Here is a 14,778-nt window from a genome sequence, read left to right as displayed (position 1 = left end):
ATATACTGTACAGACACACATACACACATTCATAGACACATACACATACAGATACCAGATACATATACACATACAGATACATATACAGATACATATACAGACACACATACACACATACACACAGACATATACATATACAAATACACATATGCACATACATATACACACACACACACAAACATACATATACATATATACATATACATTTACACACACACATACACATATATACACATGCACACACATATACACACACACACACCTACACATACATATACACATACACACATACACACATACACACACACACACACACACACACAAACATACATATACATATATACATATACATTTACACACACACATACACATATATACACATGCACACACATATACACACACACACACCTACACATACATATACACATACACACATACACACATACACACACACACACACACACACACATTTATATACACATACATACACATACACACACATACACATTCATACACACACACACACACACACACACACACACACACACACACACACACACACACACACACACACATCCACCCCCTCCATGCATCAGTGAGTAATACAACAGCTCAGTTCATAGTGTTTATCATCTTTATTACTTTATGACTTTCCTCAGAGTTTTCCCTAACTTGATTTTATTACATTGTCTTTAGATGAGGAGCTTCCTCATCTAGTTTCTTAGCTGCATGTACTTATCGACCCTGGAAAATGATTCATGGCAGCCTCAACAAACACAGACAAGAGTTTGGCTTGGTTTTGCCTTGAAGCCATCACAGCACAGAATCACTATAAATACCTCTCCTGGACCAGCCTTGTACAATGATTGTGACATTCACACAGACACTCACAGACACTCATGGGCACTCATGGGCACTCTCACTAAACTATTGTAACAAAATCAGCCTTGGAAAAACCACAGCCATTCAACTCTGAAAACATTTCAGAGTTCATTTCAGAACTATATGTCTACTTCTTCTCTCCCTCTCCTCTCTCTATACGGGATATGTCAGGGATGTTGTGATGGGCCCGCTCTAGACCCATCTAGAACCATTTGACATTCTACAGACATTTTATAATGGATTTTAGAATTTCAGGTACACTAAGTATCTAGGCTTTGTTAGTGAGGCTGGCAATGCCAGTCCTGGACCATCCATAATATATGACACACTCTAATGGGGGTAAACAGAGAGAATTCCCCTGAGGCGGGAAGGGAAACGCTGGGGAGAGAATCCAAACCATGGAGTAAAAATGTACCGCACACTGGGTGCCAAAGGGAAAAACAACAACAACTTGTGAGGAGATTTGTGTGTGTGTGTGTGTGTGTGTGTGTGTGTGTGTGTGTGTGTGTGTGTGTGTGTGTGTGTGTGTGTGTGTGTGTGTGTGTGTGTGTGTGTGTGTGTGTGTGTGTGTGTGTGTGTGTGTGTGTGTAATTGAAGAACATCAAGGCCTACTGGACTACATACAAATCCATTCCTGTTTCACAGGACCACCTCCATGTACCAGCCTCCCTGGAGACAATCTGGATAGTAGTTATCAGGACCACCTCCACTCCATGTACCAGCCTCCCTGGAGACAATCTGGATAGTAGTTATCAGGACCACCTCCACTCCATGTACCAGCCTCCCTGGAGACAATCTGGATAGTAGTTATCAGGACCACCTCCACTCCATGTACCAGCCTCCCTGGAGACAATCTGGATAGTAGTTATCAGGACCACCTCCATGTACCAGCCTCCCTGGAGACAATCTGGATAGTAGTTATCAGGACCACCTCCATGTAGCAGCCTCCCTGGAGACAATCTGGATAGTAGTTATCAGGACCACCTCCACTCCATGTACCAGCCTCCCTGGAGACAATCTGGATAGTAGTTATCAGGACCACCTCCATGTACCAGCCTCCCTGGAGACAATCTGGATAGTAGTTATCAGGACCACCTTCATGTACCAGCCTCCCTGGAGACAATCTGGATAGTAGTTATCAGGACCACCTCCATGTACCAGCCTCCCTGGAGACAATCTGGATAGTAGTTATCAGGACCACCTCCATGTACCAGCCTCCCTGGAGACAATCTGGATAGTAGTTATCAGGACCACCTCCATGTACCAGCCTCCCTGGAGACAATCTGGATAGTAATTATCAGGTCCACCTCCATGTACCAGCCTCCCTGGAGACAATCTGGATAGTAGTTATCAGGACCACCTCCATGTAGCAGCCTCCCTGGAGACAATCTGGATAGTAGTTATCAGGACCACCTCCATGTACCAGCCTCCCTGGAGACAATCTGGATAGTAGTTATCAGGACCACCTCCATGTACCAGCCTCCCTGGAGACAATCTGGATAGTAGTTATCAGGACCACCTTCATGTACCAGCCTCCCTGGAGACAATCTGGATAGTAGTTATCAGGACCACCTCCATGTACCAGCCTCCCTGGAGACAATCTGGATAGTAGTTATCAGGACCACCTTCATGTACCAGCCTCCCTGGAGACAATCTGGATAGTAGTTATAAGGACCACCTCCATGTACCAGCCTCCCTGGAGACAATCTGGATAGTAGTTATCAGGACCACCTCCATGTACCAGCCTCCCTGGAGACAATCTGGATAGTAGTTATCAGGACCACCTCCATGTACCAGCCTCCCTGGAGACAATCTGGATAGTAGTTATCAGGACCACCTCCATGTACCAGCCTCCCTGGAGACAATCTGGATAGTAGTTATCAGGACCACCTCCATGTAGCAGCCTCCCTGGAGACAATCTGGATAGTAGTTATCAGGACCACCTCCATGTACCAGCCTCCCTGGAGACAATCTGGATAGTAATTATCAGGACCACCTCCATGTACCAGCCTCCCTGGAGACAATCTGGATAGTAGTTATCAGGACCACCTCCATGTACCAGCCTCCCTGGAGACAATCTGGATAGTAGTTATCAGGACCACCTTCATGTACCAGCCTCCCTGGAGACAATCTGGATAGTAGTTATCAGGACCACCTCCATGTACCAGCCTCCCTGGAGACAATCTGGATAGTAGTTATCAGGACCACCTCCATGTACCAGCCTCCCTGGAGACAATCTGGATAGTAATTATCAGGACCACCTCCATGTACCAGCCTCCCTGGAGACAATCTGGATAGTAGTTATCAGGACCACCTCCATGTAGCAGCCTCCCTGGAGACAATCTGGATAGTAGTTATCAGGACCACCTCCACTCCATGTACCAGCCTCCCTGGAGACAATCTGGATAGTAGTTATCAGGACCACCTCCATGTACCAGCCTCCCTGGAGACAATCTGGATAGTAGTTATCAGGACCACCTTCATGTACCAGCCTCCCTGGAGACAATCTGGATAGTAGTTATCAGGACCACCTCCATGTAGCAGCCTCCCTGGAGACAATCTGGATAGTAGTTATCAGGACCACCTTCATGTACCAGCCTCCCTGGAGACAATCTGGATAGTAGTTATCAGGACCACCTCCATGTACCAGCCTCCCTGGAGACAATCTGGATAGTAGTTATCAGGACCACCTCCATGTACCAGCCTCCCTGGAGACAATCTGGATAGTAGTTATCAGGACCACCTCCATGTACCAGCCTCCCTGGAGACAATCTGGATAGTAGTTATCAGGACCACCTCCATGTAGCAGCCTCCCTGGAGACAATCTGGATAGTAGTTATCAGGACCACCTCCATGTACCAGCCTCCCTGGAGACAATCTGGATAGTAATTATCAGGACCACCTCCATGTACCAGCCTCCCTGGAGACAATCTGGATAGTAGTTATCAGGACCACCTCCATGTACCAGCCTCCCTGGAGACAATCTGGATAGTAGTTATCAGGACCACCTTCATGTACCAGCCTCCCTGGAGACAATCTGGATAGTAGTTATCAGGACCACCTCCATGTACCAGCCTCCCTGGAGACAATCTGGATAGTAGTTATCAGGACCACCTCCATGTACCAGCCTCCCTGGAGACAATCTGGATAGTAGTTATCAGGACCACCTCCATGTACCAGCCTCCCTGGAGACAATCTGGATAGTAGTTATCAGGACCACCTCCATGTACCAGCCTCCCTGGAGACAATCTGGATAGTAATTATCAGGTCCACCTCCATGTACCAGCCTCCCTGGAGACAATCTGGATAGTAGTTATCAGGACCACCTCCATGTAGCAGCCTCCCTGGAGACAATCTGGATAGTAGTTATCAGGACCACCTCCATGTACCAGCCTCCCTGGAGACAATCTGGATAGTAGTTATCAGGACCACCTCCATGTACCAGCCTCCCTGGAGACAATCTGGATAGTAGTTATCAGGACCACCTTCATGTACCAGCCTCCCTGGAGACAATCTGGATAGTAGTTATCAGGACCACCTCCATGTACCAGCCTCCCTGGAGACAATCTGGATAGTAGTTATCAGGACCACCTTCATGTACCAGCCTCCCTGGAGACAATCTGGATAGTAGTTATAAGGACCACCTCCATGTACCAGCCTCCCTGGAGACAATCTGGATAGTAGTTATCAGGACCACCTCCATGTAGCAGCCTCCCTGGAGACAATCTGGATAGTAGTTATCAGGACCACCTCCATGTACCAGCCTCCCTGGAGACAATCTGGATAGTAGTTATCAGGACCACCTCCATGTACCAGCCTCCCTGGAGACAATCTGGATAGTAGTTATCAGGACCACCTCCATGTACCAGCCTCCCTGGAGACAATCTGGATAGTAGTTATCAGGACCACCTCCATGTACCAGCCTCCCTGGAGACAATCTGGATAGTAGTTATCAGGACCACCTCCATGTAGCAGCCTCCCTGGAGACAATCTGGATAGTAGTTTTCAGGACCACCTCCATGTACCAGCCTCCCTGGAGACAATCTGGATAGAATATTATGTTCACCACCTGTGAATGGAAGGGAGAATGCATTGGAAGTTGAACAGATTACTAGACATACTGATAAAACAAATCATGGCGCAGCAACCAATTTGAGCAGTTGATTCACTATTTACGAACTCCACATGTAATATTCTTAGTTATTAGTTAGTTATATCTATATATATTAGTTATATCTACCTGGAGTGGTGCCCTCTTCAAACGTGTTGAAGTCTCACCCATGCACTGCACTTATCTCCCCTTTGCCTACACTATACACACAGTGAGTTTCCCTGCATAGCTCCAGTCAGCATCGGGCTGGTGGAAACAAATCGATTTCCTGTCAGAGCCATCGAGGAGTCCCTGTTCCCTGGCTTGCTGTATGGTTGGAACAGCCAGGGAACATCAGTAGCCCGCAGGCTCCTGGCAGTGTTTAGAAGCGCTTTGTTAATGCGGCCTATTAGCTCTGTGAGTGGCAGAGAGATTCCCTGAGTATGGAGCCGGGGAGGCCGGGTACACCCCGCAATTAGACAGACAGGATAGCCCCGGCCCAGCGCTTCGTCAGCATCATTCATCAATGACAACAAGGTAGATAGAGAGAGCATCTTCCTAATGTTAAGGAATAGCATGGAGTTGCAGATAATGAGTGATGCGTAATTTAGCCGTCTATAGACAACCTTGTCAACACTCGATTTGACGACATGAGAGACTTAATTGTTTATTGCTTGAAAATGGTTTGTGTTATTTAATGAACTGTCCTGCTGGTCAAAGTAATCTCCATACCAAGCATGGCTTAATAACAGACTGATAACTACTCTCAAGGTCTTGAACTATTTCAATGGCAGCCAGGCAAGCGGACAGAACACAACGCATTTAATACAATTTCCAAAACAAATTGAAAAAAACCTAGGCTATATTCACATATTTCCTAACCATGACCCAATCTTAAAATATGAATTTTGACAGCAAAGATTTTTTATTTATTTTTATAATAATTGTATAGGTTGTTTGATTTTAGGTTTACTGACACGCGACACTGGCATCGTTGCACAGGATTTCCCACGGTCATCCTGGAGGAATCAGCTGTCTGGCCTTTCTTTCTCTATTCCTCTCAACTGTCAAATGCTGATGTCTAACTAAGGCATTCGTTGATGCGGTAGATGATTGTGTTTGCAATGAAATGCTTCAACAATTTTTATTTTTCCACATCATGACCGTCTCTGTGAGCCTTTTTGTGCGTAAACGGGATGGCTAGGCTGGCCACGTAAACGGGATGGCTAGGCTGGCCACGAAAATATGCATGAATGCGGTGAATGTATAAAACTGATGCCCCGTCTTAAAATGCAAGGTTGATAACATTATTAGCTATCCATTTTTTATGAATATACTTTATGAGGCTGTTTTTGTGCTCTCATGTGTTGATGCAAACTGCAAATGCATTAACACTACACACCTGAGACCCATAAACGAGTTGCTATTTTCATTGCATTTCCATTTAGAGCATTTAAAAGCTGAAATGTCTCGGCTTCTATCTAAAATGAAGGCTACAGTGTTTTCGTTGCTGGTTTGGGTGAGGCTGCTTTATGGAGGGAGGACAGGGCTGACATTACTTATTGTACGGAGCAGAGCGCTACGCTTGAGCTGCTCTCCAACCTCTCTCATTTCACTGCTGCCAAGCACCGATCAGCGCTACCTCAGGAAGCTCCAAATAAGGGCAAGGAAATGGAAACCCACCGGAATAGGTCCTTGTGTAGTTACTACCTTACATGGCATGGCGGAGCAGGGTTTTCCGGAAAGCGCGCAGTCTGCTGCACAGATGGGAAATCCGAATCTAAACTACGGGCCATTGGGGAGAGAGCAAGAATTATGCCTCGTTCTCTAGCAGGGATTCTCATATGAAGATGCATCGATTCAGGGCTGAGGAAGAGCTGGTGTCTTCCCGCGATTTATTGCACTGGCTCAATATAAAGTCTCTCCTCTCCGCTTTTTCCCCAGGCTAATGTCATGTGTCCTCCGCTGCAGTGCCTAAATATGGGCTTCCTCTACTCCATATATGGACATCTACGTCACGGTGAGAGGGTACAAAAAGGAGTCGGAATTCTCTGCGCAGGAAAGAGAGCCCTCAGTGCCCAGAACATTTAACGTAAGAGCAGGATAGACATACTCACACACATACTGCGCTATCTCCCTATCCGAAAGCATTTGACAGAGAAAGTAGAAGTGAATTCAAAACAACAACAACAACAACACATTATCCAAAAGGGCAGCACCCTAGTTGGATTCAACCAGTGAAAAATCCCAACATATATTAATGATTCTTATTATAATCTGTTTTAGGGAATGAGTAAAAGGGACACATCTGATCTGAACAATATTTTCTGATAGAAAATAAAAAAAAAGTGGATTTTACTCATCTTGGACAAAAGGAAGAAAAATAGAAGAAGACTTTTGAAGAACCAGAAGAAAGCGTGAAAGAAACAGAAGAGAAGGTATCCTCATCCTCAGCAGCAGTAGCAGTCTGACCCTGCTCTCTGAGGTGGACTGGTGATTCCACTCTGCCCAGCCTCGCTGCACTCATTTTCAGCCTCCAGCACAGCCTCAGGCCCCTACAGGTCCACTTCTCTGGAGGATGGCTGCAGCCAAGACAGAGATACTCCTTCCAGCCCTGCAGATTTCAGACCCCCTCAGCTTCCCCCACTCTCCCATGGATAACTACCCCAAGCTGGAGGAGATGATGATGCTGAGCTCCGCTGGGACCCCCTTCCTCTCTGCATCAGTGCCCGAGGGAGCAGGCTTCGGATCGGGGGAGCAAGGAGAGCAATATGACCACCTTGCTGGAGGTAAGATTATCTCCTTGTTATATTGCTGGGTGGAATTGCTTTACTGTAATGTATGATAGACAGCTGCTGCTTTGCTGTGTGCAGTAGCAGAATGCATGGCATGAAACAGTTGTTGCAGAACTTAAATAATTATTTATGTTCACCTGGCAATTATTAATTCAATTTCAACTTAGAGAGAAGACTCTAAATATGATGAATATGTTCTTTGAATGAGATATGTCTAATTTTCATGATGGTTTGATATGAACTTTTTTCAAATTAAGAAATTCATTGTAATAAAATACGTTTAATTTATGATGATTGGAAATACAAAACTCAGAAATGTAGAATTGTATAAATTAAATTGTAGCTCTTCATCACTATTGAATGGTATTTGGACTTGAGTGTGGCTCACTCATTGCATACCTTTTAGAAAGTCTAGAGCTCAATTTTAATTGCATTCTTAAAACCAGCTGAACTGCCGTTTCAGTAATCAATTGCCTTAAGCCTTGTTGCTGACTTCAAGAGCTTGGTGTGTGTGTGTGTGTGTGCCTGCATGCATGCATGTGTGTGCCTGTGCGAATGCGTAACAGAAATATTTATATATTTAAATGAATGCATGCAGATGACTTGGCCTGACTTGCACGACAGCGCTCATCTATCTTTTGGTTAGTGGAGGAAATGGCTGGTGTGGGAGTTTAGGAGTGGGAAGGAGCTGGGGTTGCTGGGAGGCAGGGAGGTTCTTCTGCTCTGCGTAGGAACCTGCTGCTGTTAGAGAGGAAAGGGGCAACCCTGTCCACCTCTCTGGCAGGATTCCCCTCTGCCTCCCTCCCTCCCGAGTCCCGCCTCCTCTCTCTCTCTGTCCCGCCAGCATATTGACAGGTTGATTAATGTCCCCTCTCTCTCCCTGCAGATACGTTACCTGATATCTCCATGAACTGTGAGAAGTCAATGGGCGAGCAGAGCTACTCTACCCAGCGGCTGCCTCCCATCTCCTACACTGGCCGCTTCACCCTGGAGCCAGCCACCAACTGCAGCAACAGCCTGTGGGCCGAGCCCCTGTTCAGCCTGGTCAGCGGGCTGGTGGGGATCAACACCCCTTCCACCTCTGCCCCGCCCTCCTCCGTCTCTCAGACTGGCACCTCTTCCTCGTCCCCGTCCTCTATCTCCTCCGTCACTATTTCCTCTCAGAGCTGCAGTCTGAGCTGCTCTGTCCACCACAGTGAGAATATCCCCATCTACTCAGCTGCTCCTACGTACTCCAGCACCAGCTCTGACATCTTCTCTGACCAGGGCCAGGGCTTCCCTCTCCCCGCGGGGGGGTCGCTCCAGTACCCCCCGCCAACCTACTCCAATGGCAAGACGTGTGGCTCCAGCTTTCCTGTGCCCATGATCCCTGACTACCTATTCCCCCAGCAGCAGGGGGAGATAAGCCTGCTACAGGATCAGAAGCCCTTCCAGAATGGGTCTGGCCAGCCCTCCCTCACTCCCCTGTCCACCATCAAAGCCTTTGCCACCCAGACGGGCTCCCAGGACTTGAAGAGTGTCTACCAGTCCCAGCTGATCAAGCCGAGCCGCATGCGCAAGTACCCCAACCGTCCCAGCAAGACACCGCCCCACGAGAGGCCTTATGCCTGCCCTGTGGAAACGTGTGACCGCCGCTTCTCCCGCTCCGATGAGCTGACGCGCCACATCCGCATCCACACGGGCCAGAAGCCCTTCCAGTGCCGGATCTGCATGCGCAACTTCAGCCGCAGCGACCACCTGACCACGCACATTCGCACGCACACTGGCGAGAAGCCCTTCCCCTGCGAGATCTGTGGGCGCAAGTTCGCCCGCAGCGATGAGAGGAAGAGGCACACCAAGATCCACCTGAGGCAAAAGGACAAGAAGGCGGAGAAGGGCGGGGTGGCCGGGGCGGTGGCAGAGGCACCAGTATCAGCCCCCTCCTCAGGCTCCTCTTACCCCTCTCCAGTCACATCCTGCTACTCCTCTCCGGTCCACACCTCGTACCCCTCTCCCTCAATCGCCACCTCGTACCCCTCTCCCTCCATCGCCACCACCTACCCCTCTGTCTCCATGTCCATGTCCAGTACTTTTCAGTCCTCCATGGTCTCCTCCTTCCCCTCCTCCGTAGCCTCCATCTACTCCTCTCCGGTCCCCACTCCGCTATCAGACATGCATTCCACACTCTCCCCAAGGACAATCGAGATCTGCTAAGCAAGAGAAAATATATTTTTTATTCTTTCCTCCTCCTCCCCACCACACAGTACTCCTCTCTTTGAGGGGAGAAATCAGCATCAAAAGACATATTCCCCTTCTGAAAAGCACTTCTCTGCCTGCTCCCTCTGCAAGCTCTGTTCAGTGCTCAATCCTCAGATTCACCCGAAGAAGAGATTAAAACACAGGTCAAGGACCGGGCAAAGACAATATAGAACACGAGAAAGGAGTTTCTCCTCTCAGTTGGTAAAGCAAATGCAGGGCTTAAAACGAGGCATATGAGACTTTCTCCAGCCATAGTTGAAACAGGTAAAGACAGTTTGGTCGTTCTTATGAGTGAAAACATAGAGACAGACAGACAAACAGAACATCCAGTCGTCCTGTAACTAAAGGCACTAAGAGACAGACAGACAAACTGAACATCCAGTCGTCCTGTAACTAAAGGCACTAAGGGACAGACAGACAAACTGAACATCCAGTCGTCCTGTAACTAAAGGCACTAAGAGACAGACAGACAAACTGAACATCCAGTCGAGCTCTAACTAAGGCACTAAGAGACAGACAGACGGACAGAACATCCAGTCGAGCTGTAACTAAAGGCACTAAGAGACAGACAGACGGACAGAACATCCAGTCGAGCTGTAACTAAGGCACTAAGAGACAGACAGACAGACAGAACATCCAGTCGAGCTGTAACTAAGGCACTAAGAGACAGACAGACAGACGGACAGAACATCCAGTCGAGCTGTAACTAAGGCACTAAGAGACGTTTTATGTAAATTGTACTTGTGCAATGTTTTGTTATTTTTTTCTATTATTTGGTACCATTGATGTGAAAAACATATTTGCATAATTGCATTGTATTATTTGAAGTGAGCAGGGCCATATTTTCTATTCTAATACTTTCTCTGTAGTGATGACGATGATGTGATATGTTTTCGACTTTGTTTGATGACGAAATAAGCACTTAAGTATTCCAGCATGTGTTAAGAGTGATGTTAGTTTCTCTTGTTTTGTAAATATCATCCACTGGTACTATCTTTCTCTTGCTATCATCATGTGACATATCAGTCTGTTATGTGGATAAAAAAACTTCACGTTAAAAAAAAAATCCCAAAACAAAACCACCGTTCCTGTTTCTGGTGCCATTTTGTGACGCCTTGCTGATGCTTTGACACGTCTGCGTGCAAGAGAAGATGCGTTGTGTCTCGCCTTAAGGGTTGAAGGGGTCTTTTTGTTACAGAATGTAAGTCGTGCTCAGACTCTGAAGAAGCACAGAAAGGGGCGTGATGACACGAGGACACTGCTTCCTTTCTTGAGAACGTAAGCAAAAGAGAGAAATTATAAACTATATTTTTGTAACTACAAGTGTAAATATCCACGACTTCAAGTTGGAATGTTGTACTTACCTACTGAGTAGGCATGGGATTCTTTTGTATGTTATATACATGCGGTTCATTATTTTATGGTTTATCCTTATTTTGTATTTGTGTTTGTTAAACCAAGTGACTGTTTCTGGCTTCTCAACACATTGAATGCGCTTAACTGCCAATGGGATATTTGGTTTACAAGATATCCTCCCAGAAATGAAATATAAATAAAATATAAATATATGTGTAGAATTTCATTCCATATCTTATCACTGACTGGTTCTCAAATATTTCCATTGGTACTTAACAAAAATCATATTGGAGCATCTCATTGCATTTCATAGCTGATCCTACATCCTCACCCATCCCTGCTTTAGCCTATAACCTTCACATGCACATCGTATGTCATAATCCTATATGTCAATTGCATGCTCTACGAGTGGATTTCCCCACAGTTCCCACATCATAGAGACCTTTAATTGAAGAGAACCTACCCAGCATGATTTCATGGTCACTATATTTATCATTGTTCTCCTGTTGAAACTTCATATCATTGACAATGCAAATGCACGACTCCCGTGCCTATCTAGGCTGTATGAAGATGGGGACTTGCTGTAGGATTTCATGTTGCTTTGATAAATTAGTCTAATCGACATATAGCTCGTCCTTAGGGTAATTGTGCATGAGCAGAAGTGTGTGAATGAGATTCAAATCATTCAATCAAAAGAGGCATACTCATTGTTTTTAGATTTTGGACATTCAGTGAACTATTACATAACTAGGCCTAATGGGACATTCACTGAGTGGACAAAACATTAGGACACCTGCTCTTTCCATGACATAGACTGACCAGGTGAATCCAGGTGAAAGCTAGGATCCCTTGTTGATGTCACTTGTTTAATCCACTTCAATCAGTGTTGATGAAGGGGAGGAGACAGGTTAAATAAGGATTTTTAATCCTTGAGACAATTGAGACATGGATTATGTGTGTGCCATTCAGAGGGTGAATGGCCAAGACAAAATATTTAAGTGCCTTTGTTCAGGGTATGGTAATGGGTGCCAGGCACACTGGTTAGAGTGTGTCAAGAACTACAATGGTGCTGTGTTTTTCACACTCAACAGTGTTCTGTGTGTATCAAGAATGGTCCACCACACAAAGGACATCCAGCCAACTTGACACAACTGTGGGAAGCATTGGAGTCAACATGGGCCATCATCCCTACGGAATGCTTTCAACTTGTAGAGTCTATGCCCCGATGAATTGAGACTGTTCTTAGGGCAAAAGGGGGTGCAATTCAATATTAGGAATGTGTTCCTCATGTTTTGTACACTCATACATATACAGTTGAAGTCGGAAGATTACATACACCTTAGCCAACTACATTTAAACTAAATTTTTCACAATTCCTGACATTTAATCCTCGTAAAAATTCCCTGTCTTAGTTCAATTAGGATCACCACTTTATTTTAATGTGAAATGTCAGAATAATAGTAGAGAGAATGATTTATTTCAGCTTTAATTTCATTCATCACAATGGTAGCATTGCCTTTAAATTGTTTAACTTTGGTAAAACATTTTGGGTAGCCTTCCACAAGCTTCCCACAATAAGTTGGGTGAATTTTGGCCCATTCCTCTTGACAGAGCTGGTGTAACTGAGTCAGGTTTGTAGGCCTCATTGCTCACACACGCTTTTTCAGTTCTGCCCCCAAATATTCTACAGGATTGAGGTTTTGTGGGCTTTGTGATGGCCACTCCAAAACCTTGACTTTCTTGTCCTTAAGCCATTTTGCCACAACTTTGGAAGTATGCATGGGGTCATTGTCCATTTGGAAGACCCATTTGCGACCAAGCTTTAACTTCCTGACTGATGTCTTGAGATCTTGCTTCAATATATCCACATTATTTTCTTTCCTCATCTATTTTGTGAAGTCCTTCCTGCAGCAAAATACCCCACAACATGATGCTGCCACCCCCGTGCTTCACGGTTGGGATGGTGTTCTTTGACTTGCAAGCCTCCCCCTTTTACCTCCAAACACAACGATGGTCATTATGGCCAAACGGTTCTATTTTGTTTCATCAGACCAGAGTACATTTCTCCAAAAGGTACAATATTTGTCCCAATGTGCAGTGGCAAAACGTAGTCTGTTTTTTTTATGGCGGTTTTGGAGCAGTGGCTTCTACCTTGCTGACCGGCCTTTCAGGTTATGTTGATATTGGACTTGTTTTACTGTGAATATAGATACTTTTGTACCTGTTTCCTTTCCTTTGCTGTTGTTCTGGGATTGATTTGCACTTTTCACACCAAAGTACGTTCATCTCTAGGAGACAGAACGCTTCTCCTTCCTGAGCGGTATGACGGCTGTCCCATGGTGTTTATACTTGCGTACTATTGTTTGTACAGATGAACGTGGTAGCTTCAGGTGTTTGGAAATTGCTCCCAAGGATGAACCAGACTTGTGGAAGTCTACAATGTTTTCTGAGGTCTTGGCTGATTTCTTTAGATTTTCCAATGATGTCAAGCAAAGAGGCGCTGAGTTTGAAGGTAGGCCTTGAAATACATCCACAGGTACACCTCCAATTGACTCAAATGATGTTAGCCTATCAATTAGCCTATCAGAAGCTTCTAAAGCCATGACATCATTTTCTGGAGTTTTCCAAGCTGTTTAAAAACATAGGGCGGCAGGGTAGCCTAGTGGTTAGAGTGTTGGACTAGTAACCGGAAGGTTGCAAGTTCAAACCCCCGAGCTGACAAGGTACAAATCTGTCGTTCTGCCCCTGAACAGGCAGTTAACCCACTGTTCCTAGGCCGTCATTGAAAATAAGAATTTGTTCTTAACTGACTTGCCTAGTTAAATAAAGGTTAAAAAAAACAACAAAAAAACAGTGTATGTAAACTTCCGAGACACTGGAATTGTGATACAGTGAATTATAAGTGAAATAATATGTCTGTAAACAATTGTTGGAATAATTGCTTGTGTCATGCACAAAGTAGATGTCCTAACTGACTTGCCAAAACTATAGTTTGTTAACAAGAAATTTGTGGAGTGGTTGAAAAATGAGTTTTAATGACTCCAACCTAAGTGCATGTAAACTTGTGACTTCAACTGTATATTACTAAGAGGCAAAGCAAATAGTTTGTTCAGCACTCTCTTATCCTTGGGGATCATTGGGGGAACGTAGGCCTAAAACATTGAGACCCAGTGCGACTCTGTGAATTTATCCGTGACGGTTTAATTATCGAATGTACAAAGCAGATGAAACCATGGACAGTAGCCAGAAGATTCCGACCCCTGCCATTACGCTTGTTTACACTGAGCTGCACTGGAGTCAGAACACCATCATGGTTGGATTAAGACACAGTGGAGCCGGCGTGAGATATTGGTCAGAAAACGTACCTCAATGCAGGGATGGGATGTGCCACTGTATTCCAAATGTTACCTTTATCCA

At 45.4% G+C, this 14,778-nt stretch overlaps 1 protein-coding gene across 1 annotated transcript; it reads left to right on the top strand.

Moving 5' to 3' along the window:
• Positions 1 to 6,776: 6,776 nt before the first annotated feature.
• On the top strand, positions 6,777 to 11,587 carry LOC110504795 (early growth response protein 1). The gene is made up of 2 exons (XM_021583609.2): positions 6,777 to 7,761; positions 8,654 to 11,587. Exons 1-2 carry the CDS (start codon positions 7,551 to 7,553, stop codon positions 9,958 to 9,960), a joined length of 1,518 nt encoding a protein of 505 aa, XP_021439284.1. The 5' UTR covers positions 6,777 to 7,550; the 3' UTR covers positions 9,961 to 11,587.
• Positions 11,588 to 14,778: the final 3,191 nt, after the last annotated feature.

The sequence above is a fragment of the Oncorhynchus mykiss genome, chromosome 31, assembly GCF_013265735.2.
Source record: "Oncorhynchus mykiss isolate Arlee chromosome 31, USDA_OmykA_1.1, whole genome shotgun sequence".
Classification (NCBI taxonomy): Eukaryota; Metazoa; Chordata; class Actinopteri; order Salmoniformes; family Salmonidae; genus Oncorhynchus; species Oncorhynchus mykiss.
This window is presented reverse-complemented; position numbering and strand designations above follow the sequence as displayed.